Below are 24,206 nucleotides of genomic sequence, written 5' to 3'. Positions count from 1 at the left end.
GTCACCCATCAGTCACCATCGCCCGTCACCTGTCACCCCATAAATCACCGTCACCTGTCACCCCATCAGTCATCGTCACCTGTCACCCCATCAGTCATCGTCATCTGTCACCCTATCAATCATCATCACTTGACACCCCATCAGTGATCGTCACTTGTCACCCCATCAATCATCGTCACATGTCACCCCGTCAGTGATTGTCATCTGTCACCCCATCAATCATCGTCACTTGTCACCTCATCAATCATCGTCACCTCATCAATCATCATCACCTGTCACCCCATCAGTCATCGTCACCTGTCACCCCATCAGTCATTGTCACCTGTCACCCCATCAGTCATTGTCACCTGTCACCCCATCAGTCATCGTCACCTGTCACCCCATCAGTCATCGTCACCTGTTTGCCATATACATGCAATCACTTACTGACCGCCTAACGACTATATGCGTCGGCCATTAAAAGCTAAATACTGGGGTTATGGCAGCAGATAGCCCCCATAACCCCGGTATTTTTTTAAACGGCAGGCGGTCGGCTTTCAGATAAGGGTGGTCCCAGTGGCAGATTCGCCGCGGAATTACCCTTACGGTGCAGGGGAAGAGGTGCCCCCCCCTCCTGCCGCGTCCCAGACGTTTTACCAGCTTACCGGACCCGCCGGCAGCGGAGAAAACTATCCGGTCCTGGATCCTCAGAGACAGGAAGTCGAGTGAGGGCAAGATGGCCCTCACTCAACTCTATGGTCTTGGAGGTTTAAAGGGCCGCTTTTTTTTTTTCCTTTTTTTTTTTTCCTCTTTCAACAATTTTTTTTTTTTTTCTTTTTAGTGTAGTTGTGAGGTGTGAGGTCTTTTTGACCCCAGATCTCACAATAAAGAGGACCTGTCATGCCTGTTTCTATTACAAGGGATGTTTACATTCCTTGTAATAGGAATAAAAATGATCAAAACATTTTTTTTTTTTAAACTGTGTAAAAATAAAAAAATAATAAATAAAATAAATAGGAAAAAAAAAAAAATTAAAGCGCCCTGTCCCCGTTAGCTCGCGCGCAGAAGCAAACGCATACGCAAGTCCCGCCCACATATGTAAACGGTGTTCAAACCATACATGTGAGGTATCGCCGCGATCGTTAGAGCGAGAGCAATAATTTGAGCCCTAGACCTCCTCTGTAACTCTAAGCTAGTAACCTTCAGAAATTTTTAAAATGTTGCCTATGGGGATTTTTAAGTACCAATGTTTGGCGCCATTCTGTGAGCATGCGCAATTTTGAAGCATGACATGTTGGGTATCTAATTACTCGGCGTAACATTATCTTTCACATTATGGAAAAAAATTGTGCTAAATTTACTGTTTTCTTATTTTTTAGTTCAAAAAAGTGAATTTTTTTCAAAAAAATCGCATTTGGAAGACTGCTGCGCAAATATGGTGTGATAAAAAATATTGCAACGATCTCCATTTTATTCTCTAGGGTCTCTGCTAAAAAAATATATATAATGTTTGGGGGTTCCAAGTAGTTTTCTAGCAAAAAAAATGATTTTAGCTTGTAAACACCAAGTGTCAAAAATAGGCCCAGTCTTAAAGTGGATAAATGGACAACTTTGTGTAAAGCGCTACTTGGATGTTAGGCCTATGTATGTGGCCAGGCTGTGAAAAAGTGTTACACATGTGGTATCGCCATACTCAGGAGGAATAGCAGAATGTATTTTGGGGTGCAATTTTTGCTATGTACATGCTATGTGTTAGAAATATTGCATAAATGGACAGCTTTGTGTAAAAAAAATGTGTTTTCATTTTCTTTCCACATTTTCCAAAAACTTGTGGAAAAAAATGACATATTCAAAAGACTCATTATGCCTCAAAAATTATACGTTGGGCTGTTTGCTTTCCAAAATGGGGTCATTTTATGGGGGTTTCCATTGTCCTGGTGCTCCAGGGCCTTCAAAAGTGCGATAGGTTGTCAGGAAATTATATGTGTAATTTGTGCTCCTACAATGCCGGACGCTGCTACTTGGATGTTAGGCCTCTGCATGTGGCCAGGCTGTGAAAAAGTCTCACACATGTGGTATCGCCATACTCAGGAGGAGTAGTAGAATGTGTTTTGGGGTGTAGTTGCAAGTATACATATGCTGTGTGAGAGAAATAACCTGTTAATACGGCAATTTGTAAAAAAAAAAAAAGAAATCTTCATTTTGCAAAGCATTGTGGGAAAAAATTACAACTTCAAAAAACTCACCATGCCCCTTATTAAATACCTTGGAATGTCTACTTTCCAAAAAGGGGTCATTTGGGGGGTATTTGTACTGTCCTGACTTTTTAGTGTCTCAAGAAATGAGATAGGCCTTCAGTACATCAGGTGTGATCAAGTGTGATCAATTTTCAATGATTCGCACCATAGCTTGTGGACTCTATAACTTTCACAAAGACCAAATAATATACACTTACTTGGGTTATTTTTACCAAAGATAAGTAGCAGTATAAATTTTGGCCAAAATTTGTGAAGAAAAATGACTAATTTGCAAAATTTTATGACAGAAACAAAGAAAAATGCGTTTTTTCACGATATTTTCAGTCTTTTTTTATTTGGCATTAATACAGTAATCAGTGCTGAATGGGTTAATTACTGGGGGTGATCAAAGGGTTATATGTATGCCTGTTTGTGCTTACTGACTGTGGGGGGGGGCGGAGGGAGGTCTCTGTGACAGGCACAGAGAGATCGGGGTTTCAGCTTAGCTGAAACACACAATCTCACTGTGCCTGTGTGACAGGAGAGCTGCCTGCTTTGTTTACATAGGCATGCGGCTCTTCTATCAGTTTCTGTGAAGATCGCGGGAGGCTGGCGGCGATTGTGCCTGCTCCTCCTGCGGTCTGGCTCCTGCTGTGTCTAATCACCGAGACCGCGTGCACATAATCACATAGATCTATGTGATTATGTGCAGCCGAGCCGCCCTTCTGCCCTGCCGCAGTAAATCTGTGTGGGGCGGTCGGCAAGTGGTTAAACAGGTTTCATTACAATATGTATGGTCTTTCCCAAACAAAAAACACATTCAAGTTAGAATTTTGTTATTAGGAGGAAAATTTTCTTTCTTGTTCCTTCGAATTTTCTCAAAACTACAGTCAAAAATGAACAATGATTTGACCACTAACCATTAGAGATTCCAATGAACATTCTGAAATCGATAGTTTTCAAACCAAATTTTACTTGTGTGTACCCACCTTTGGACACTTTGGCACCACTTCAATGCTATGAAACAGGATAGTGATTGCCATAAGATGATGATATCAAAAAATGAAATCCTGACTACGCCATCATCTGATGAGCAATTTCCCAGTAGCAAGATATGCACACGTAGCACTATGTCATTTACTCGATTTTTGGTGTGTAGGAGGAAGATGTAGAAGAGAGAAGCTGTGGTTCACTGTAACTGTCCTTAAATGGGCAACACAAATGGAGGGAGGAAGAGGTAGCCTATGCAGACACTTTTTTTTTATGACTATGACATGACTGTGACACATCTTTCAGGGTTGCAATGATATGCATTGAGACAAAAACACCATTTTAATATTACATTCAGATTGTATAGATTTGTGTTTGCAGATCCATCTCATGTTAACAGATAAGCATATTTCAACACATCGTTCATTTCTTTTATTTTAAAATCATAAAATACAATTAAATTGTTCAATTATTTTACAGGAAATGTGCATACGTAGTTGTGGTTTTATAGTTTAATTTTACCTCAAGCATGTTTGTTTTAGTTACATAGTCGCTGTGGTTGAATAAAGACGCTGGCCCATTCAGTTCAACCTGCGTGTGTGTGTGCGTGTGTTTATGCCACTACCATATTCAATATTTCCATGCATTGTGTCCGCTAAGAAATACATCTACAAGTTTATTTTTTAATTTATCTACACTCCCCAGTGACACCACCAGCTGTGGAAGAGAGTTCCACATTCTTACTGCTCTAACAGTAAAGAATGCCTTGTGCAGTTTACAATTGAACTGCTTTTCATCCAACTGCATTGTTTGTCATCTTTAGAGACCTTAGGTCAAATAATTTTCCCCCAATAATACAGTCACCATTTAAAGATTTGCATATTGTGATCATATCCCCTCTTAAGTGTCTCTTTTCCAGGGAGAACACGTTTAATGTGTGTAGTTGTTCCTCATAACAGAGTTACTGCAGCCCCCTTGTCAGTTTTATTTTCCTTCTCTCCAGTTCAAGAACATTCTTCCTGAGCAGGGGCTGACTGGCAACTTTGGCCCAGGGGGCAAGTACAAACCAGAAGCCCATGGTGCAGCGACTTGGCCCCCCTCCCACTCTCCCTCTTCCCGGCCTCCTCCTTACTCCCATTCCAGGCTAAAGCTCTGCTCCAGGTACTCTCTACTCACCGAGCCGAATCAGGGTTCCCGACCTGGCCAGCAGGGGGCGGTTTGGGGGAGCTGGGACAGCTCAGACAGGACTGGACAGGAGGAGAGTCTCCAGTAGGGCATGAAACTGGTCACCTCTCTCGGACACAGTTTACACCATCCATGCTGGGGGGGGGGGGAGCCTACGCTCTGTCCTTGTCTTTATTCCACACTGGGGACTTTTACTTCTCTTCACCAGGAATCCTTTAGGCATGTCTGTGGCAGAAGCGGTGCAGCCTTTTTATGGGCATCAGAGCAGCCCAGGGGGCAAATGCCCCCCTGCCCCCTGGCCCAGTCCTCCCCTGTTCCTGAGGATCGGAGACCAGAACTGGACAGCATACTCAAGATGTGGCCAAAACAGAGTTTTGTAAAGTGGCAGAATTATAGTGTTATCTCTGGAGTAAACACCCTTCTTAACCACTTCTGGATCGGAAGGATTTGCCCCTTAATGACCAGGGCATTTCTTTGCTATTCGGCACTGCGTTACTTTAACGGAAAATTGCGTGGTTGTGTGACACTGTACCAAAAAAAAAAATTGATGTCCTTTTTATTTTTTGAGCTATATACAAAAAAAGAGCGACAATTCTGAAAATTAAAAAACTATATTTTTCACATTCTGCTATATAACATTCCCCCAAAAAAAATTAGAAAATCAAAATTTTTCATCCTTTTAGACCAATTTGTAATCTGCTACATATTTTTGGTAAAAAAAAAAAAATCGCAATAAGCGTATTTTGATTGGTTTGCGCAAAAGTTATCGTGTCTATAAACTAGGAGAAAGATTTATGTCATTTTTATTTATTTATTTTTTTACTAGTAATGGTGGCGATCTGCGATTTTTAGCGGGACTGCAACACTGCGGCGGACAGATCGGACCCCTAACTGACATTTTTGACACTTTTGGGGGGACCAATGACATTACTAAAGTAGTCAGTGTTAAAAATATGCACTGTTACTGAAATAATAACACTGGCAGGGAAGTAGTTAACCTAGTGGGTGATCAAAGGGTTAAATGTGAGCTTAGGGGAGTGTTTATTAACTGTGGGGGGAGGGGCTTATGAAATGACCATAGAGACCTGTGATCCTATATAGAAGGATTACAGGCACTCTGTGATCATTTCAGAGAGAAGAACGGTCTGCTGTGTTTACAACAGCTGATTGTCCTTCTCTCTCAGCGGGGAGGGATCACGGGTGCCCGGCGGCAATCGTGGCCACCGGCCCTGTGCATTGGCATCCCCGCTGCCTAGTGGGGGCGGGAGCACGCCGCCGGTGGCGTATGCTCGCACCCCAGCACCAAGCGCGTGACCGATGTAGGGCTATGTCGGTTTGCGCAGGAGGGCCAGCCTGCCAGTAAATGTGTGGTGAGCGGTCCGGAAGCTGTTAAAGCGTGTTATTGATCTGCTAGTTATTCATTATTGATAATTTAGAGCAGCCTTTTTCAACCAGGATTCCCAGGCACACTGGGATGCCTTCAGGTTTCTTAAGGGGTGCCTTGGTAAAATGCCTAAAAATTGCCCAATAATTATCTTCAAGCCAATGGGTGGATCAAGCTTGCCTTTTAGTTAAACAAAGGCACAGGTCTTTATTGTGCACCATTACAACCTTCTAGCAGCCGATGTCCTAACAATCAATGATGCCATCAATTGATAAGGAGAACGTTGGGCACCTGCATAGCATCCTTGTTTGCCTCTCCCCTGCTCCTCTCCATTGGCACTAGGGTCACATTAGCTGAGTGAGGGAGAGACACTGACGAAGAAGGGAAACATTGGAATAGTAGTCAGTACCAGTGTGCAAAGGTGTGTTTGCTTTGAAAGAATAAATCACTTCTAATGTTGGGTGTACTGCATGTGCAGATGCTGCTGCATTATGTAAATCTATTAGTTTAGTTTTTACATTTTAGAATGGGGTGCCTCAAGATTGTGCATCATTTGAAAGGGTGCCTTTACTGAAAAAAGGTTGAGAAACACTGATTTAGAGTATCTGGATGTGCGATTAGCTGTCTTGTTAAACAGCACAGGGCCAAGTTAACCCAAAAAAAGGAGAGATGCCCACTATGGAGGTTTCAGTGAGAGAGGGAGCAGCTGTAAAATTTTTATAAAGTATCAACTAAGAGCTCATGGACAAGGACAGTAAAAGGCACAAGTATGCTGTAGCATAAAAATTGTGGTGGTTTTGGTGGTTTTGGTGGTGCATACAGCTGGCCATAGAAGTGAGCTGTACTTGGGTAAACGGCGCTGATTTTTTCCATCAGCATGTACTTATGCATGTACATATGACATATTTCCTAAATGTGTAAGTTCAAGAAGTGCATCATAGATGCATGTGCATGTAAAGACAGCTTCCATGGCTGGGTGTAAGCTCCACATGTGGCACCCTGGACACGACTGTCAGTATTTTCACGCTAATGCATATTTGCACCACTTACCATTCATTTGTACGAGCCCTAATAAAATAAAAGGCTTCCACATGTTTTAGAAAGCATGACCATGATAAAGAAATGAGCGACACTTGGGCATAGGGATTACACAGTGGTCAGGAGCACTGGTCTTCCATTTTGCTGCATAATGATCTACAAATGTTGTTCTTGTTAATATTTCCCGACTGAATAGAAGAAAATAGTGATGGACACTTACCTAAAAAACAGACCTGTCAGGTTTGTACTGCTACCTCTGCCCCCACGGAGATTTGCCTTCTCTTTTTGTCCTGTTTACTATTATCAATGAAAGTAAAAGAAAATTCAAAAGTTTGTGGTGTCCCTAAAACAGTAAAAGAGGTGAAATCTTCCAATGAGGTTACTCGTTCTAATGATCCGGTTGGCCCCATGAGATTCCCTTAATTTGCTCTCACTTTCTGTTTTCACTATGGGACAGGAAGTGAAGAAAAGGGAAATGAAGAGAAATCTCCCCAATGGAAACAAAAAAATAAATAAATAAATAACAGAGGTTATATTATAATAATCCCTATTACGCTATCCTAAATTTAACGAAAACTTTTTTCCTATAGATCTACTTTAATCTCATTCACTAAGTTAAGTGGGAATGTTCTTTGTAAAGTGACCAATCTCTACTCATATAGTAGGTCAATGCCACTATGGCTGATTTACAAAAGGATTAGAGCATGTTCACTTTGCAAGGGAATTGTCCCTTAACTGAGTGATTAGGGGAAGTTGTGCTGACTTCCATCTTCCAATCACGTACAAGCAAAATCCTGCAAATTATACTTTCACTACATTCATTAAGTTAAGTGAAAATTCCCTTGCAATGTGAACATGCTCTACTTCTTTGCCAACCCAGCCACACTTTCTCTCATCTTCAGCTGTGTAAGGTCAGGTATCTGAATAAGACAACTGTCATACTGTTAGGGACCTCTGTTCTGCCAACACTTTTGATTCTTGCATCAGCCTGTGGTCGGGGCTAAAAAGTTAGTACCCACGCTGAAGAAGCAGAACACAGGGGTTGATTTACTAAAACTGGGTAGTGTAAAGACTGTTACAGCTGTGCATGGTAGCCAAGCAGCTTCTAACTTTGTTTGATGGATTAAGTGTAGCAATATTTCCAGGCATTGGGCCTGATGTGGGTCTGCCATTGTTACCGGTAACACCCAAGTGTGAGAACTGAGACAATGACCATTCCGGCATCTTTGGTTTGTGTTGTTTATTTTATATTGGGGATGGGAGAAGGGAATGAGTGGGATATTCCTCTGGCTCAACTAGGTTTAACTGGGACACTTTGTAGAAAATGCCGGTTAGCGCTGTCCTGACGCCAGCTGAATGCCGACCAACACTTCCTGGTGCTTTTAAATACTGTTCTGCTGAAAGTGCTGAAACTTTGATTTTAACTCCTTGGTTAACTCAGAAGATCTAGGACTGTAATGATCCTTGACTCTTGACACTCTGTCTATCTCAAAAGTCCTGTGTATGACTCCCTCCAGCCCTTCACTGACTGAGGTAGCTCCTTGTAACTGCTTGTACTGCTGCAACTCTTAACACTGTACACTTCACACTGTGCACTTGACACTTCAGGGCCCAACCGCTGGTGCCCCTCTACACTTTCAGGGTCCTCTCACTAGGCAACCCCCCTTAACACTTCAGGGTCCATTCACTAGGCAACCCCCTTGACACTTGCATGCTCCAGGATCCCTGGGACCTTCACCGGAGTGGTCCCCTCCACACAAGGCAGACCCCAGGGGCAGTTCACAGTACTCACGACCTTGGAAGGCTTTCCTGGAACTGAACCCCTCTTTCTCCACTGGTCCTCGGCACACCGGATCCTCTCTGCAGCTCAGCTCAGCTCTCCCTTCTGGATTCTCAGGCAGCCGCCCAAGACACCCAATCCTTCTGACAGGAGGAGAAACAGCCGTAAGACGCTGCGGCATGCGTTCCCCTCAAACTTATACCCACTCCCAGAATCCTCTGCGGCAGAATCTGCCTCCTGGGGTATATACAGGCCTGAATGGGCCATTGATTGGGTTTCCTCCACTGCATAGGTGGCATAAGTGGCAATAAAAGAAGCTGATCAGGTCCTTAGAGTAGTTCTGGAGGATGGTAAGTAGTAACGCAAACAGCAGTGTCCCTAATCTCTCCCTACTTTCCCTAAAACCAGCTTTCTGTCCCTGACAGGTGTGGTCACCTTTCCCTAAACTGTCCACTTGCAAATGCTTGCCAAATCCAGCAGGGCACTGATATTTAACACTGCCCGTATTAAAGACGACTGCCAAAGTCACTCAGTGTGTCCAGTCAGACTGCTGCTCTCCTGGTAACACCTTTGGAATCTGCAGAGGAACAATATTCCTCCCAGCCTCCACTCCATCTGCACAGCAACACAGTGCCTCCTATGGGATGAAGGATAAACTGTACTTGCCTACAAGTCTAGACCTGAGTGATTCTCTTTATGATATCCTTAATGAGCAAAGCAACAGGTTCACTTCATTGCTGATCCTCCAAGCTCTCCAATCACTACCACCAATGCTTCTACTACCCTCACTTTGCTGCCTCATTGTTTTTTTCACACACTGAAGAAAAAAGAAAAATATACACAGGTTTATAGACCTTCTCCCTGCCTGATGTGTGCCCTCTGGACTTGGCAATTGGCTGCTTAAAGAAGGGGAGTCATATGCTCCCTGATACCCAGCAGTACAAGCTATTTTGCTTTTTCTCTAGCAGTCAAGCTAGGCAGCAAAGAAGAAAAGCAACGGTATGTACAAGCTTTGGGGTAAAGGGAGGGGGGCAGAAGGGAAACAAGTATATTTAAAGCAGATACTTGACACCTGTACCAGTATTATTGTCTAATTGATCTTACAGACCACAATGCACTGTGCAGACATTTTTTGTACACTGTCCCTGGAAATGATAAAGTGTATTTCATGCTTTCTAAATGTTGTGAAGAATGCATTAAATTCATGTACCTATCTAGGACTTGAATTTGGGTAATGCTTCGCCATTTTCAGAATGCACGCAAGACACTTTCACAAAATCTACAATATCACATAAAATGCATATATGTTAGATAAAAACTACGAAATTATATCGTGCTATAACATTACATATCCTCATATACTGTACATACATACAGAAGAAATTATGAACAAATATTCTTATTATACATCCTATCATTTGAAACTTTATGAAAACATTATGATCTTAAATATCATGTCTTCAAATTAAAATTAACTTGTCACCAGCTTTTCTTTCTATACGCCAAAAGAGAGTTGGTCTTAATTAGCTCCACTTTTACATTTGGCACTTTCAATGCGACACGAAGTAAAAGTGGTGCATTCGATGTGACACAATGTAAAAGCTACCTGAATTTGTTGCGTGAGTCGCTGTCAGAACAAAAGTGTCACAAATGCTTCATGATTTTGGCACAATACGTTAACAAAAAGGGTTAACGCCAGAAAAGTAGCATGGCAGCTTTTTTGAATTCCCCCCTCTATCAAAGTTTATGTTTTTCTTAACTATGTTACAAGACATATATAGGCTCTGTCCTCATCTCTGTTAACCCATTTAAGCAGATGCCTTATTTCACAGATCGAGAAATTGAATTATACCAAGGGGCTGTAAGTTACCCAGTTTACATACTTCTAAAAAATGGTGCTTTTGATTAATCTTATTTTTACATGCATTGTGGTTGTTCTAGCACATATTTTTTCTGTCATTATATGTTTTATTTTATCTGTTTATCTTGATATGATTAGGGTCCTAAAACTCAGTGCCAAAACAATAATGTAGATTGTTTTGACTATCTGATACCCCTAAATGTCTGTATTGTTATTTAAGAACCATAGAGAAACACACAAACATTTCCAACCTCAGTCCTCAGGGGATATACACTATATTACCAAACGTATTGGGACGCCTGCCTTTACACGCACATTCACTGTAATGGCATCCCAGTCTTAGTCTGTAGGGTTCAATATCGAGTTGGCCCACCCTTTGCAGCTATAACAGCTTCAACTCTTCTGGGAAGACTGTCCACAAGATTTAGGAGTGTTTCTATGGGAATGTTTGACAGGGCCGGACTGGCCTACCGGGATACCGGGAAATTTCCCGGTGGGCCGCCGACCCTGGGGCCGCTTTAAGCATTGGGGCCGCTGTGATGATAGCCGCTACAGCCCCGGCCACTGCTGCGCTCCACCGACGGTCCTATGCTTTCCTACATCAGCCGCTGTGAGCGGCATGATGTCACATCCGGCGGGCGGCGGATCATCTGACTGCAAGACGGTCACGGCGCCGATCCCTCCCCCACACAGCAGCGCAGCAGGTCAGACTGAGCAAGCGGAGCAGAGCCTTGCACGTGTAGAAGCCAGCCAGTTAAGAGTAAATTGGCTGGACTGGGCTGGCCCGGGGGGGGGGGAGGGGGAGAGATTCAGCATATGTTTGACCATTCTTACAGAAGCACATTTGTGAGGTCAGGCACTAATGTTGGACGAGAAGGCCTGGCTCACAGTCTACACTCTAATTCATCCCAAAGGTTTTCTATCGAGTTGAGGTCAGGCCAGTCAAGTTCCTCTACCACTAACTCGCCCATCCATGTCTTTATGGACCTTGCTTTGTGCACTGGTGCACAGTCATATTGTAGCAGGAAGGGGCCATTCCCAAACTGTTCGCTCAAAGTTGGGAGCATGAAAGTATTCAAGATGTCTTGCTATTCGGACGCCTTAGAAGTTCCCTTCACTGGAACTAAGGGGACAAGCCCAACCCCAAAAAACAATCCCACACCATGATCCTCCCTCCGTTAAATGATTTGGACCAGTGCACAAAGCAAGGTCCATAAAGACATGGATAAATGAGTTTGGGGTGGAGGAACTTGACTGGCCTGCACATAGTCCTGATCTCAACCTGACTGAACACCTTTGGGATGAATTTGAGCGAAGACTGCGAGCCGAGCCTTCTTGTCCGCATCAGTGCCTGACCTCGCAAATGCGCTTCTGGAAGAATGGTCAAACATTCCCAAAGAAACACTCCTAAACCTTGTGGACAGCCTTCCCAGAAGAGTTGAAGCTGTTATAACTGCAAAGGGTGTGCCAACTCAATATTGAATCCTTCAGACTAAGACTGGGATGCCATTAAAGAGTTTATGTCTGTGTAAAGGCAGGCGCCCCAATACTTTTGGTAATGTATGTTTTGAGCATTTAGTCAGCAATAAACTGACCGGTTATGTATATTTAACTGTATTATATCAATACTTCCTCTTATAAGAGTTTGCCTATAAAATGTTATGCATACAAGGAGTCCATCATCTAATTCTTGTGATTTTAAAAAATTCAGAAAGCAATTACAAGAAATAACCTGGAAATCATATATATTTAAAAAATGGAATGCTTGTTCCAGCTAAGATCTCTTTCATCTGCATCATTATCAATGAGATAAGTATGTAGATTTGGTCTATACATACCTGTAGACTGGTGTGTGTTTGGAGAAAAAAAACTGATACATACAGATAGATCATAAGAATCAACATTTTTTAAATAGATTGAAATCAATTAACAAATGTGTAGAAAAAAATGTCAAGCAGATGAGAATTAAAATGCTCTAATTAGATGAAAAAAAAAATGCCAACAACCTAGACTCTGGTTTGGGCATGCTCTTTGACTTGCGCATGCACATGCTTACAATGCTGCGCAATTATTCGCATTTAATGTAGCATGTTTTATTTCTTCCTGGCACATTTTTATTCCTATCTTCTTGGTGCATATTGATTGTCTTTTTTTCTGACTTCACATGCTACATGCTTGTTTGTAGACAATTAATGAAAAAGTATTGATGCCAGAAACAGGCATGCAACTAGTATTTTTAGAAGAGGGTTAGCAGGGTCAGCCTACAAAACTCCCTTAGTACTTAGGTTTCCTTTAACATGTCAGGCAATATTAACAGACTTACACAAAATTGTTTTTTTTAGGCGCAGTATGAGAATCCTCCCCATATCTATGCATTAACAGACAACATGTATCGTAACATGCTGATTGATAGCGAGAACCAATGTGTCATCATAAGGTGAGGATATGATTCAGTGTCTGTTTTTTTTTTTTTTTCTTTAAGTACTCCTTCCCTCATTAGTATTAATAAACTAAATATATTCCAATGTCTTCAAAACAAAAGCTGTTCAAAGTCCTACAATTCATTTTATTTCTAAAGCAGCCACAGCCTAGTAAAACAGCCTGTTCCCTGGCAGCAGCTGAGGAGCCAGACTCTCATCGTGTGGAAGCAATTGCCTCAATGCATAGGTGTGACATGGCCCCTATAGAATCAGACCTAAATCTCTGCAATCAGCAAAGCTAATTTAACAAAACTCATGCCCCCCGCTGATTGGAAGTTTGGCTAGGACTCAGCAGGGGGTGTTGCAAGTTAAGACCGGCCATACACGGTGCAAATACCATGGGTGTAGGAAGGAAATCTGCACGATTCCCCCATCAACACAGACAGTTTTGATGGGGGAATCAGCAATTGTCTTTTCCAGGAGAAGCCTTTCCCACTGGGGGAAGACAGGGATTATCACTAGTGGCTATAGTAGAGAATCCAGTAGGCTAGTTGTACCCAAGTTGATAGATCGATTAACTTGGTACTTTCAGCCTGCCCATTAATGGTTCGAATCTCAGACGATTCCTGCTGAACTGGCCAAGATTTGAACCGTGTATGGCTGGCCTTAGAGATCACTGCTTCCCAACAGAGAGTAAAGGTCCAACTGTACAACATGCTAAGGGGACACAGACTTTCTACTGAGACTCTGTTTGATTTTTAAAGAAAACAAATTGGAAGACTTTTTACCTCTTTTGTTTCGATGCTCCTAGAATGTATTCAACTCATTTAAACTGAAGGTACAATTGGATTTTAAATGCAATAAAACCAGTGTAAGTACCTGAATTTGACATAAAATTAGCATCATGTACTCTTTTGTACAGCAAAGGTAAATAGAGTACAGGGCACACAATGATAGAAAAGGAAAAGGAAAGAACATAGGCGTGCGCACAGGGTGTGCCATGTGTGCCTGGGCACCCCCTAATCACCCCATGCACATTAGTATTATCATTCTATGTGGCGGCAGGAAAATTGGAAAGATCTCTCTCTTGCTGGCTATGTCATACGAGGTGTTTACGCTCTTTCACTGTTCTGAAAGTGAGATCAATGTGCCGGGGTCATATACAGTATAAGTAGACGCACACACATGTGTTTGAGCTTTAGGGTGTACACCCTAATACAATAGGCTGCGCACATCTATGGGAAAGAGCCAAATGAGCAGAGAGATGACCTTATCAGTCTGCTGCTGTGCTGCATATCTATTGTCCAGTCCGCAAGCTGGGGGCGTGGGGAGGACACCACTTTATGCCTTTTAAGGGCTCATTCACACCATACATGCAGAATAACTGATAGTGTAGTGTGAACAAGGCACATAGAAAACAATTGTTTTTTTTTTGTGCCCTTGCAGAAGGCATTCAGAAAAACTGACATCTCTGCACATGGTGTGAACGAGGCCTAAAGTCTAAGCTGTAAAAGAAAGTGGTGTTATCCACCAGGCTATGCTGTGTAGATCTCAGGAATAGATGAATAGGAAAACATACCCTTTAATAGGTAAAATGCCATTATATTTATTTCATCTGTGTATTTAGTTGTTTGCCAAAATAATGAAATATTAATGTCATGTTTTGCTATTTCAGTGGTGAGAGTGGAGCAGGAAAAACGGTGGCTGCTAAGTACATTATGGGCTACATATCCAAAGTGTCTGGAGGAGGAAGCAAAGTGCAGGTATTGTGAATTATTATCAGGCATTACTATATGTTGTTCTAATATCTCCAGCCAGAAGATTTTGATTTTCTAATCATTAATGGGGTCATATTGTTTTCAACCGCAGTGATCAGAAAAATGCAGGATGGAAACTTGAACGTATTTCTAACAGTATATGTGGCTTTTGAGTGGGAAAGTACAATTATTCCAAGATGGAATGTTAAAAGCAGGGATACCCCGATACTGAGTATTTTACTAGTACTTGTGAAGATGCTCCAGATACCGAAACCAAAACTTTGCGGTGCGATTGGCATCAATACAAAATGAATGGGCGCAAATCGCACTGCAAAGCATCACATGCAATTTGAACAAGAATGCATTGCTGCTGTGTGAACACAGGCTGAAATCCCTATGAGAAGCCTGGGTTCACACAAGAGCAGTGGGGAAACCGAATGCGATTCGCACAGGAATCCCATCGCATTCCTGTCCAAATCGCATGTAATTCTTTGCATTCTTTACAGCAGCTCTGCCTGCAATACTATTATAGCATTTCTAAAGGCAAAACTTTTTTTCAGTTTCGGGTAGAGTGGAGATACCTTAGAACACATACGTTTCTTTTACTACATCTGCCCCTGCTAGGGAGATTTACCCTCTATATTTCTTCTGTTTATTGTTATCATCAAAATGGAAAGTAAAAGAAAATTCCAAATTTTGGGCTGTCTTCAGAATATTAATAGAGGGGAAATCTTCCAATGGGGACACTAAAATGTATTTAAATAAAATTTAATACATTTGCAGGGACTTCCTCTCACTTCCTGGTTGGTTATGGGAAAGGAAATGAAGGCAGGGCCACTGAAAGGGGGGGGGGGGGGGGACCACCAGTCCTCCCGTAGGGGACCTGGGCGCACAGGGGGCCCCAACAGCACAGGGAATCGGTGAGGTCGGGCGGAGGGGCAACTAAGGAAGGTAGCCCTGTGTGGCTCTCGGCAGCAGCTGAAAACCAGTTTCTCTCCTCCTGCCAGCTTTCAGCTGCTTCGGGGAGAGACACAGACACAGGGCATCATTCCTGATCCCCCTCCCTGCTCTGCCTGCTTCTAATCCCCCCCTTCCCCGTGTGCCCCTATTTCACTGTGCCAGCACCCCCCCCCCCCCCCCCCCACATCCTGTAAAAAAAATAACAGATTGTAAAAAACAAAATAATAATTAAACATTGTAAAAAATAATTTAAAAAATTGGAAAATAAAATTATTTTAAACATTTCAACATTTTTATAAAAATATATAATTTTTTTTTAAAAAAATGTAAAAAACAATTAAAGAGGGCTAATTCACACAGGTTCTCAGTTATGTTCGTGTCCACTAATTATGATTTTAGTGTATTTCTAGTGAAAATTTTGTCTTGACATATTCGGGGGGGGGGGGGCGGCTAGGTAGGCTGTATGGGGCCCCGTGATTTCTAACAGCACCCCTGAGTGAAGGTATATCTTCTCAATGGGGCACAGATGGCAAAAAAACTGATGGGTTTGTTCCTTTACTCCCTTCCTAAACTCTGTTTACTCTATCCAAAATGAAAAACAAAGTTTTGCCTATAGTTCTAATTCATTTTCAGTCGTGAAAATAAGTAAGTTGCTATTACAAAACTCTCCTTTTGAACACTCTAGTTGCCTAGATGTTCTGTTAATCCAATAGATTTAGTTTTTTTCTGAGTAACTGACCCAGAACAGAGGCAGATAAGAAAATGAAAACTGGTGAGTCTGATCAATACAAGTACATGCAAATAATTTTATGTTTCATATCGTGAAATAAACTTGTGGTTTTTATCATATCTAATAAGCATATTTGACAACATCTCACAACATTTTGCTCATACAGGCAAAAGACATTTGATGATATGGACATACAGTATCTCACAAAAGTGAGTACACCCTTCACATTTTTGTAAATATTTTATTATATCTTTTCATGTAACAATATTGAAGAAATTACACTTTACTACAATGTAAAATAGTTAGTGTACAGCTTGTATAACAGTGTAACTTTACTGTCCCCTCAAAATAACTCAACACACAGCCATTAATGTCTAAACCGCTGGCAACAAAAGTGAGTACACCCCTAAGTTATAATGGTCAAATTGGGCCCAAAGTGTCAATATTTTGTGTGGCCACCATTATTTTCCAGCACTGCCTCAACCCTCTTGGGTATGGAGTTCAATAGAGCTTCACAGGTTGCCACTGGAGTCCTCTTCCACTCCTCCATGGCAACATCATGGAGCTGGTGGATGTTAGAGACCTTCCATTTGGGGATGCCCCACAGATGCTCAATAAGGTTTAGGTCTGAAGACATGCTTGGCCAGTCTATCACCTTTACCCTCAGCTTCTTTAGCAAGGCAGTGGTCATCTTGGAGGTGTGTTTGGGGTCGTTATCATGTAGCTCCCCAGTGGCGGCAGCACTCATGCAGCCCCAGACCATGACACTCTCACCATCATGCTTGACTGTAGGCAAGACACACTTGTCTTTGTACTCCTCACCTGGTTGCCGCCACACACACTTGACACCATCTGAACCAAATAAGTTTATCTTGGTCTCATCAGACCACAGGACATGTTTCCAGTAATCCATGTCCTTAGTCTGCTTGTCTTCAGCAAACTGTTTGTGGTCTTTCTTGTGCATCATCTTTAGAAGAGGCTTCATTCTGAGACGACAGCCATGCAGACCAATTTAATGCAGTGTGCAGCATATGGTCTGAGCACTGACAGGCTGACCCCCCACCCCTTTAACCTCTGCAGCAATTCTGGCAGCACTCATACGTCTTTTTCCCAAAGACAACCTCTGGATATGACGCTGGGCACTCATGCTCAGCATGGGACTTTTTTTTCAGATCCTCAGAGAGTTCTTTGCCATGAGGTGCCATGTGGAACTTCCAGGGACCGGTATGAGAGAATGTGAGCGATAACACCAAATTTAACACAACTGCTCCCCATTCACACTTGAGACCTTGTAACATTAACAAGTCACATGACATGGGGAAAGGAAAATGACTAACTGGGCCCAATTTGGACATTTTTACTTAGAGGTGTACTCACTTTTGTTGCCAGCAGTTTAGACATTAATGGCTGTGTGTTGAGTTATTTTGAGGGGACAGCAAATTTACACTGTTATACAAGCTGTACACTCACTGCTTTACATTGTAGCAAAGCTTAATTTCTTCAGTGTTGTCACATAAAAAGATATAATAAAATATTTACAAAAATGTGAGGTGTGTACTCACTTTTGTGAGATACTGTACTTCCTGCTACAGCCAAAAATTTCAAATTTTGACTCATCAGTCCAGAGCACCTGCTGCCATTATTGTGCACTCCAGTTCCTATGTTTTTGGGTATAGTTGAGTCACTTAGTCTTGTTTCTACATCAGAGGTATGGCATTTTGGCCACAGTTCTTTGATTTTATTGGCAAAACCTCTCCAGACAGTGGATGGGTGTATCCGAGTCCCACTGGATTCTGTTTTAGGTAATGACCGTGTTTTAACCTGCATATGAAATTGGTGACCATTAGCACCTGCATGGTACAATTGGTTAATCATCATCTGATTCTAATCCTACAAAATCCCTGACCTTGTGAAAGAGTGCAAGTGTAAGAATTGATGCTGGTTTGAAGCCAAAGGATAGTCACAGCAAATATTGATTTGATTTAGATTGATCTGATATACAAAACGATGTATATCTTTTGAGAGAATACAGCATTGATATACAGTACACACTCTTGCATTATTGTGCACTTCTATACACTAAGTAGGTGCTCCTTCCACCAGTGTTGTTTCAGAGAACAGTAACTGTTGGTCAGGATAATCCAAACCAACCAACACACTTGTCTCTTACCAAATCTCATAATAGTTACCCAGTCCTGCTGAAATTAGCATTATCAAATATCTGTGAGTAGAATGTTAATGTAATGTTTGAATTGTTCCCTCATTTTTGTTTTCCAGCACGTAAAAGATATCATTCTCCAGTCGAACCCACTTCTTGAAGCATTTGGCAATGCCAAGACAGTCAGGAACAACAATTCAAGTCGATTTGTAAGTGTGTGGAGTAGTGTATCAATGATGGATAAAAACCTGGTGCTAATTATGGGCAGGTGCATTACTGTGCATAATGCTGAAAGTGCGTGCTCTGACCCAGGTCCTTTCCAAGAGTTTGGTAAAGGTTTTATCTGCAGTAGATCAAGGTGGCTGCTATAAGACCTAGGAACAAGAGGTCCAGTGAGGACCCTCTACTGCTTCCTCTTGCCAATAAGTCTCCCAGTATGTACAAAAGGAGCGTACTAACCATGTTACCTGCTTTTCTGCACTGTACACATGAAGAATCGCATGCATGTGATTTATGGAAAATGAGAAATAGAAATGTGTACTTTTTGTTTTTATTGGGCCATAATGGAAAACAGTTTTAAAAAAATTTCCATAACTAGACAGAATTAGCACATTTTGTATGTTTTAGGTCATAATTGAGAACCATTTTTCTGAAATGCTTGATGCTCTTCCGAAAAATGTAAGTCAAACTGGAGACATCCCATGCAATTGGAATTAAATTTTTGCTGTAAACAAATTTCCTGGCACAGACATGGAAACAATATGCAACCAGGATTTTTAATAATGAAGGTTGGCAATGGTTAGTATAGGTAAGGGGTAAGACCCCTGTCAGCTTTTTTTTCCTGCCATTGGAGACATGGTAAGATAGACATTAACGTGTTCAGAACCCAGAAGCGCAAGAAATTACAAGAACGTTTGCTAACATTTTTACACTGAATATAGTCCACCAGGAGAATCTTGCTTTTTCCTAACAAAACTGGAGCTTTAAAACTATAGAAAATAGTGAATATATTGCACTCAACACATTAGTGTTCTCAATAAAGTGTGCTTGTGCAAATAAATATAATTATAAATATAAGAGTCTTAAAGTGCTTAATATCAATAAAAAAGTCCAGTGGTTAGCAGCAACAATTTTTTTAAAGAAGCATAGACTTGATAGGAGTGATTGTAAAGCCTCCACCTCCACACTTTCACCCAGTGCTCTTACAAGGTACTTCTTACCAGAAATATATGACCCCTTGATTAAAGGGGGTCACACAGACATAGTGATCCAAATATTAAACCGATCCTCTGCTTCAAATTCCCTCACCGACTTTGGCAGGGTCTGTATAGCTTGCTTCACTTAAAGCTCCAGGTGATTGAAAGCTTGTAGAACGTAACGGTCATTAAAGGCTGTCCTCTTACATTTGATGTCACTGGGGTGTGACATGTCTATTGGAGGAGGGATAAGAGGGGCTGCCGTCCTCTCCGCTATCACACCTCCCACATCTTTAAAACTATCTTAACATTTTTGTTGTAAAGAAAGTGTAATAGAAGGGGTGAAATGCTTAGTTGTCCTGTAAAACATGCAGCTCCAGTGCTGATCGCAGAACCAAAAGTCTTTTGGTCATATGTGTGCTGAAAGGGAATCGGAACTTGAATCCTATGAACAAAACTTTCAGTGATGGGATTAGCTTTTGAGAGAACCTAGATTTTCTCCAGGAAAAGTAAATATTTAAGCTCTTCTAGTATTCCTAATTTACCCATCTTCACAAGCCTAAAATAGGTTTACGTCATTTTGAGGATTAGGTCTACTTTAAAGCAGGAGTAAACCACCAGCATAACAAAAAAAACAATGGGCCCCCCTGCAGTTTAGTTCTACTTTGCACCGCATACTAGTACACTATGGCACACTTACCTATACACAGAGCCCTCCAGTGCAGCGCTGTCATGGCTCCCCGGTGCTGCCATCTTCACTTGGTCTACCTTCAAGGTTCACGGGCTCGGGCTGTATGAATGGATGGGGCCGTGATGACGTCACTCCCGCCCAAGGGCATGGGAGCCCTCGGCTCCGGCAGAGAGCTCTGAAGGTCCGGCACGGTATGCCATCCCGTCAAAGTACATGCACCATTCACGTCATCGGCTTCATGTTGTGTGAATATATCCTAAACAGTGCAAGTTTAGGAGATTTTCTCTGTACCTACAGGTATGCCTTATTATAGGCTTACATGTAGGTACAAGTTAAAAAGTGGAGTTTAACTTCCCTTTAACCAGTTGCCGACCACCCCCCGCAGATTTACTGCGGCAATGTGGCTCAGCTGCACAAACCGACGTAACTGTATGTCAGTTGGGCACGGGGGTAGGAGGCGCGGGTGCCCACCGTCTCCGTGATGTTCTGATTCAGTTCAGAACGGATCAGTCATCAGGTCAAGGCCAATGATTTTTTCTCTGGACCTGGTGATCGGTTCTGACCAATTACAGAGTGTTCTGTGCCTGTGTAATTTAAACACAGGCACAGGAAATTATGCAATCTTCTCTCCTGGAGCCCTTTTTGGTTCCAGCGTGAGAGAAGAGAGCATCAGACAGTGAGTACAGAAGCACTTCACTGACACCAGTACACATAGGCACATATTTAACCCCCTGATCACCCCCCAGTTAACCCTTTCACGCCCTGTTAGAGTGGCACTATATACAGTATACAGATAATTTACTGGTCACTGTATTAGTGTCACTTGTGACTTCAGTTAGTGTGAGAGACAGTTAGTGGTAGTTAGTGTCTGTCCCAGATAGATTTAGGGTACCCGCCATACATCCCCTTATAAAGATTTAACCCCCTGATCACCCCCAGTTAACCCCTTCATTATCCTGTCACAGTGTCACTATTATAGTGTAAAGATCTTTTTTCTGATCACTATATTAGTGTCACAGGTGACATCAGTTAGTGTTAACATTAGTTAGCATCAATACAAGACAGCGTCAGATTGCCCACCGCATATTTAGTAATACATTTTAACTCTTTGATTGCCAGTGACACACACACACTAAACACCTCCATTGCTAGTATAGTGTCTGAACGGATCAATATCTTTGATCTGATCAGAACTATACTAGCGTCCCCAATAGTTTAGTATAGTGTTCCCAAAACGCAGCGTTAGTAGGATCAGCCCTGACACCTGCCAGAACCTGCATTTAGCCCCTTCGCTCATCCAGAAAGAAGTGCAGTATCAGCAGATTACTGTCACTTCCAATACACAGCACACTACACCACAGCATTAGCAGAGTCAGGCCTGATCTCTGCTAGCACTAGCAGTTACATTTTTTGGTATCTGTTCAAACAGTCCTTGGCAACCAGGTGCTTTTTTACCTGTGAGTCACACTAGGTACCTAACAATATATTGGCAAAGATGTCCAAACAGAGGTACACTAGTGAAGAAGAGGCATACACAATGCTGAGCATGACAGAAGAGAGCGATGGGGAAGCCTCACTGTCAGAATCAAGCTCAGTATTCAAACCTGTAGAGAGCAGCGGCACCCTGACAGATAGCTCTGAGGACGGAGTAGTGGTCCCTGCTAAGGTCAGGCATACCTGACCCCACTCTTCTGTTGCTGAGGTGCAACAATCGCAGGGTTCTGAAATGCAGCAGGGTAATAGTGCTCTCAACCTCACACACACACATCATAGGTTGAACTGGATGGACTTATGTCTTTTTTCAACCTCACTAACTATGTAACTATGTAACTATGTAACCTTCTAGCAAACTGGCAAGCACCAGCGGCCTAGTACACCCTGGTCATAGTCAAACCAGCACTGCAGTAACACTTGGTGAATTGGCGAGTCACATATGTGCAGTTCAAGCTGGTGTGGTGGCTAGCACAAGTAGTGTCCCGCAGCCACCAATAATTCAAAGACAGGCCCGTAGAGCCCATAGTGTCCTTCCTGATGCGCTTGCAAATCCTGATTGGGAGCCCACCACTTCTGCAGCGCCTGTATTTCCCCCGTTCACTGGCCCGAATTCAGGTGGAAACAGCCGATTTTACTCCACTTGGTTTTTGTTAGCTATTTTTCACATAAGATCTGTACAGATCTATTGTGGAACAAAGCAATTTATATACCGATCAATTCATCGCCGCAAATCCAAATTTGACCCTTGCCAGAGAATTTGCATGGAAATGTATCACTGTTTCCGAATTTAAAACCTTTCTGGGCCTATCCCTCCTCATGAGCATTACTAAAAAGAGTGAGTTGCGGTCCTATTGGTTCACTAACCCAATTCATCATATGCCCGTGTTCTCTGCTGCCATGACCAGGACTAGATACAAGCAAATCTTACGGTTCATGCACTTCAGGGACAATGAACTCTGCTGTCCTCGGGGTGATCCTGGATATGACAAGCAAAATTCGGCCCCTCGTAAATCACTTCAACAAAAAGTTTACAGCCTTGTAGAGATCCCAACAAGCTGTCTGCGTCGATGAGTCCCTGATTAAATTTTCTGGCTGGCTTGCTTTCAAACAGTTTCTCCCCAGCAAGCGTGCCAGGTATGGGGTCAAGATGTATAAGCTCTGTGACAGGGCAACAGGATATACATGTAGTTTCCGGGTTTATGAGGAAAAAGATAGCAATGTGGAGCCCCCCAACTGCCCAGACTACATGGGGAGCAACGGCAAGTTTGTTTGGGATTCGGTGTCACCCCTATTCAGAAAGGGGTACCATTTATACGTGGACAATTCTTACACAAGCGTGCCATTTTTTAGTCACCTTTTTTATTCCGGAATTGGCACATGTGGCACCATGCGACCTAACCGCCGAGGCTTGCCCCAACAACTTGTAGATTCCCAACAAATCGCTTGCAGTGAAGTGGAGGGACACACGGAATGTTTTTTTTCTGTCCTCCATTCACGCAGATACGACAGTCCAAATTGCAACGGCAACTGATGATGTTGAGAAGCCCCTCTGTGTCCACGAATACAACCTTAACATGGGGGGGGGGTGGACTTCAATGACCAGATTATAGTGCAGTACTTAATTGCTCGTAAGGCCAGACACTGGTACAAAAAAGTGGCTGTATACTTATTCCAATTTGCTCTTCTGAAAGCTTATGTGCTATACAAAGCATCAGGAAGAAGTGGATCCTTCCTAAAATTTCAGGAAGAGATCATCACAGCCCTTCTGTATCCAGAAGGTGCTGTGGCCCAAACTCTCAATCCAGATGCAGTGAGCCAGCTGCATGAGAGGCATTTTCCAGATGTCCTCCCTGGTACCCCTACCCAAAGAGCACCCCAAAGAAAATGTCATGTCTGTGGAAAACGCGGATATAGGCGTGACACCCGCTATTTCTGTTCCTCCTGTCCTGGCCAACCTGGTCTCTGCATCAGGGACTGTTTCAGTCGCTACCACACACTAGTAGAGTATTAGTATAGGGTACAGCACGGCACAGTCTAGGTCACACTTTCACACAGGGTCTCGAAAGATGTTAGATGGCTATCGTATTTTGAGAGTCCCTAGCCTGAAACATCTAAAGTTTTTTTTACAGTTACAAAAAAAGCGTAAAAAAAGTTATAAAAAAAATAAAAAAGCCCAAAATAGTTGTAATTTTATTGAGTTAATTTTTTGTTCTTACTCTTTTACTGTACTTTATTATATACTGTTATACTGTAATGTTTTATTGTTACTGTTTTTCATTGTTAACCATAGTTTGCTTTGCAGATACCACCATTCTACTATACTGTATGTAATTTAATGTAATGTTT

At 42.3% G+C, this 24,206-nt stretch overlaps 1 protein-coding gene across 2 annotated transcripts in view; it reads left to right on the top strand.

The window, feature by feature from the left end:
• The window catches only part of MYO1F (myosin IF), a 168,703-nt gene that overhangs the window by 72,362 nt on the left and 72,135 nt on the right, over positions 1–24,206 (top strand). For both annotated transcript variants that reach the window (XM_082263563.1, XM_082263562.1), the window contains exons 3-6: positions 10,365–10,454; positions 12,797–12,891; positions 14,550–14,637; positions 18,599–18,688. In XM_082263563.1, coding sequence (XP_082119689.1) covers positions 10,365–10,454; positions 12,797–12,891; positions 14,550–14,637; positions 18,599–18,688 — 363 coding nt within the window. The remainder of the gene's footprint in view (positions 1–10,364; positions 10,455–12,796; positions 12,892–14,549; positions 14,638–18,598; positions 18,689–24,206) is intronic.

This window comes from Pelophylax lessonae (assembly GCF_965119305.1).
Source record: "Pelophylax lessonae genome assembly, chromosome: 1".
Lineage (NCBI taxonomy): Eukaryota > Metazoa > Chordata > Amphibia > Anura > Ranidae > Pelophylax > Pelophylax lessonae.
This window is presented reverse-complemented; position numbering and strand designations above follow the sequence as displayed.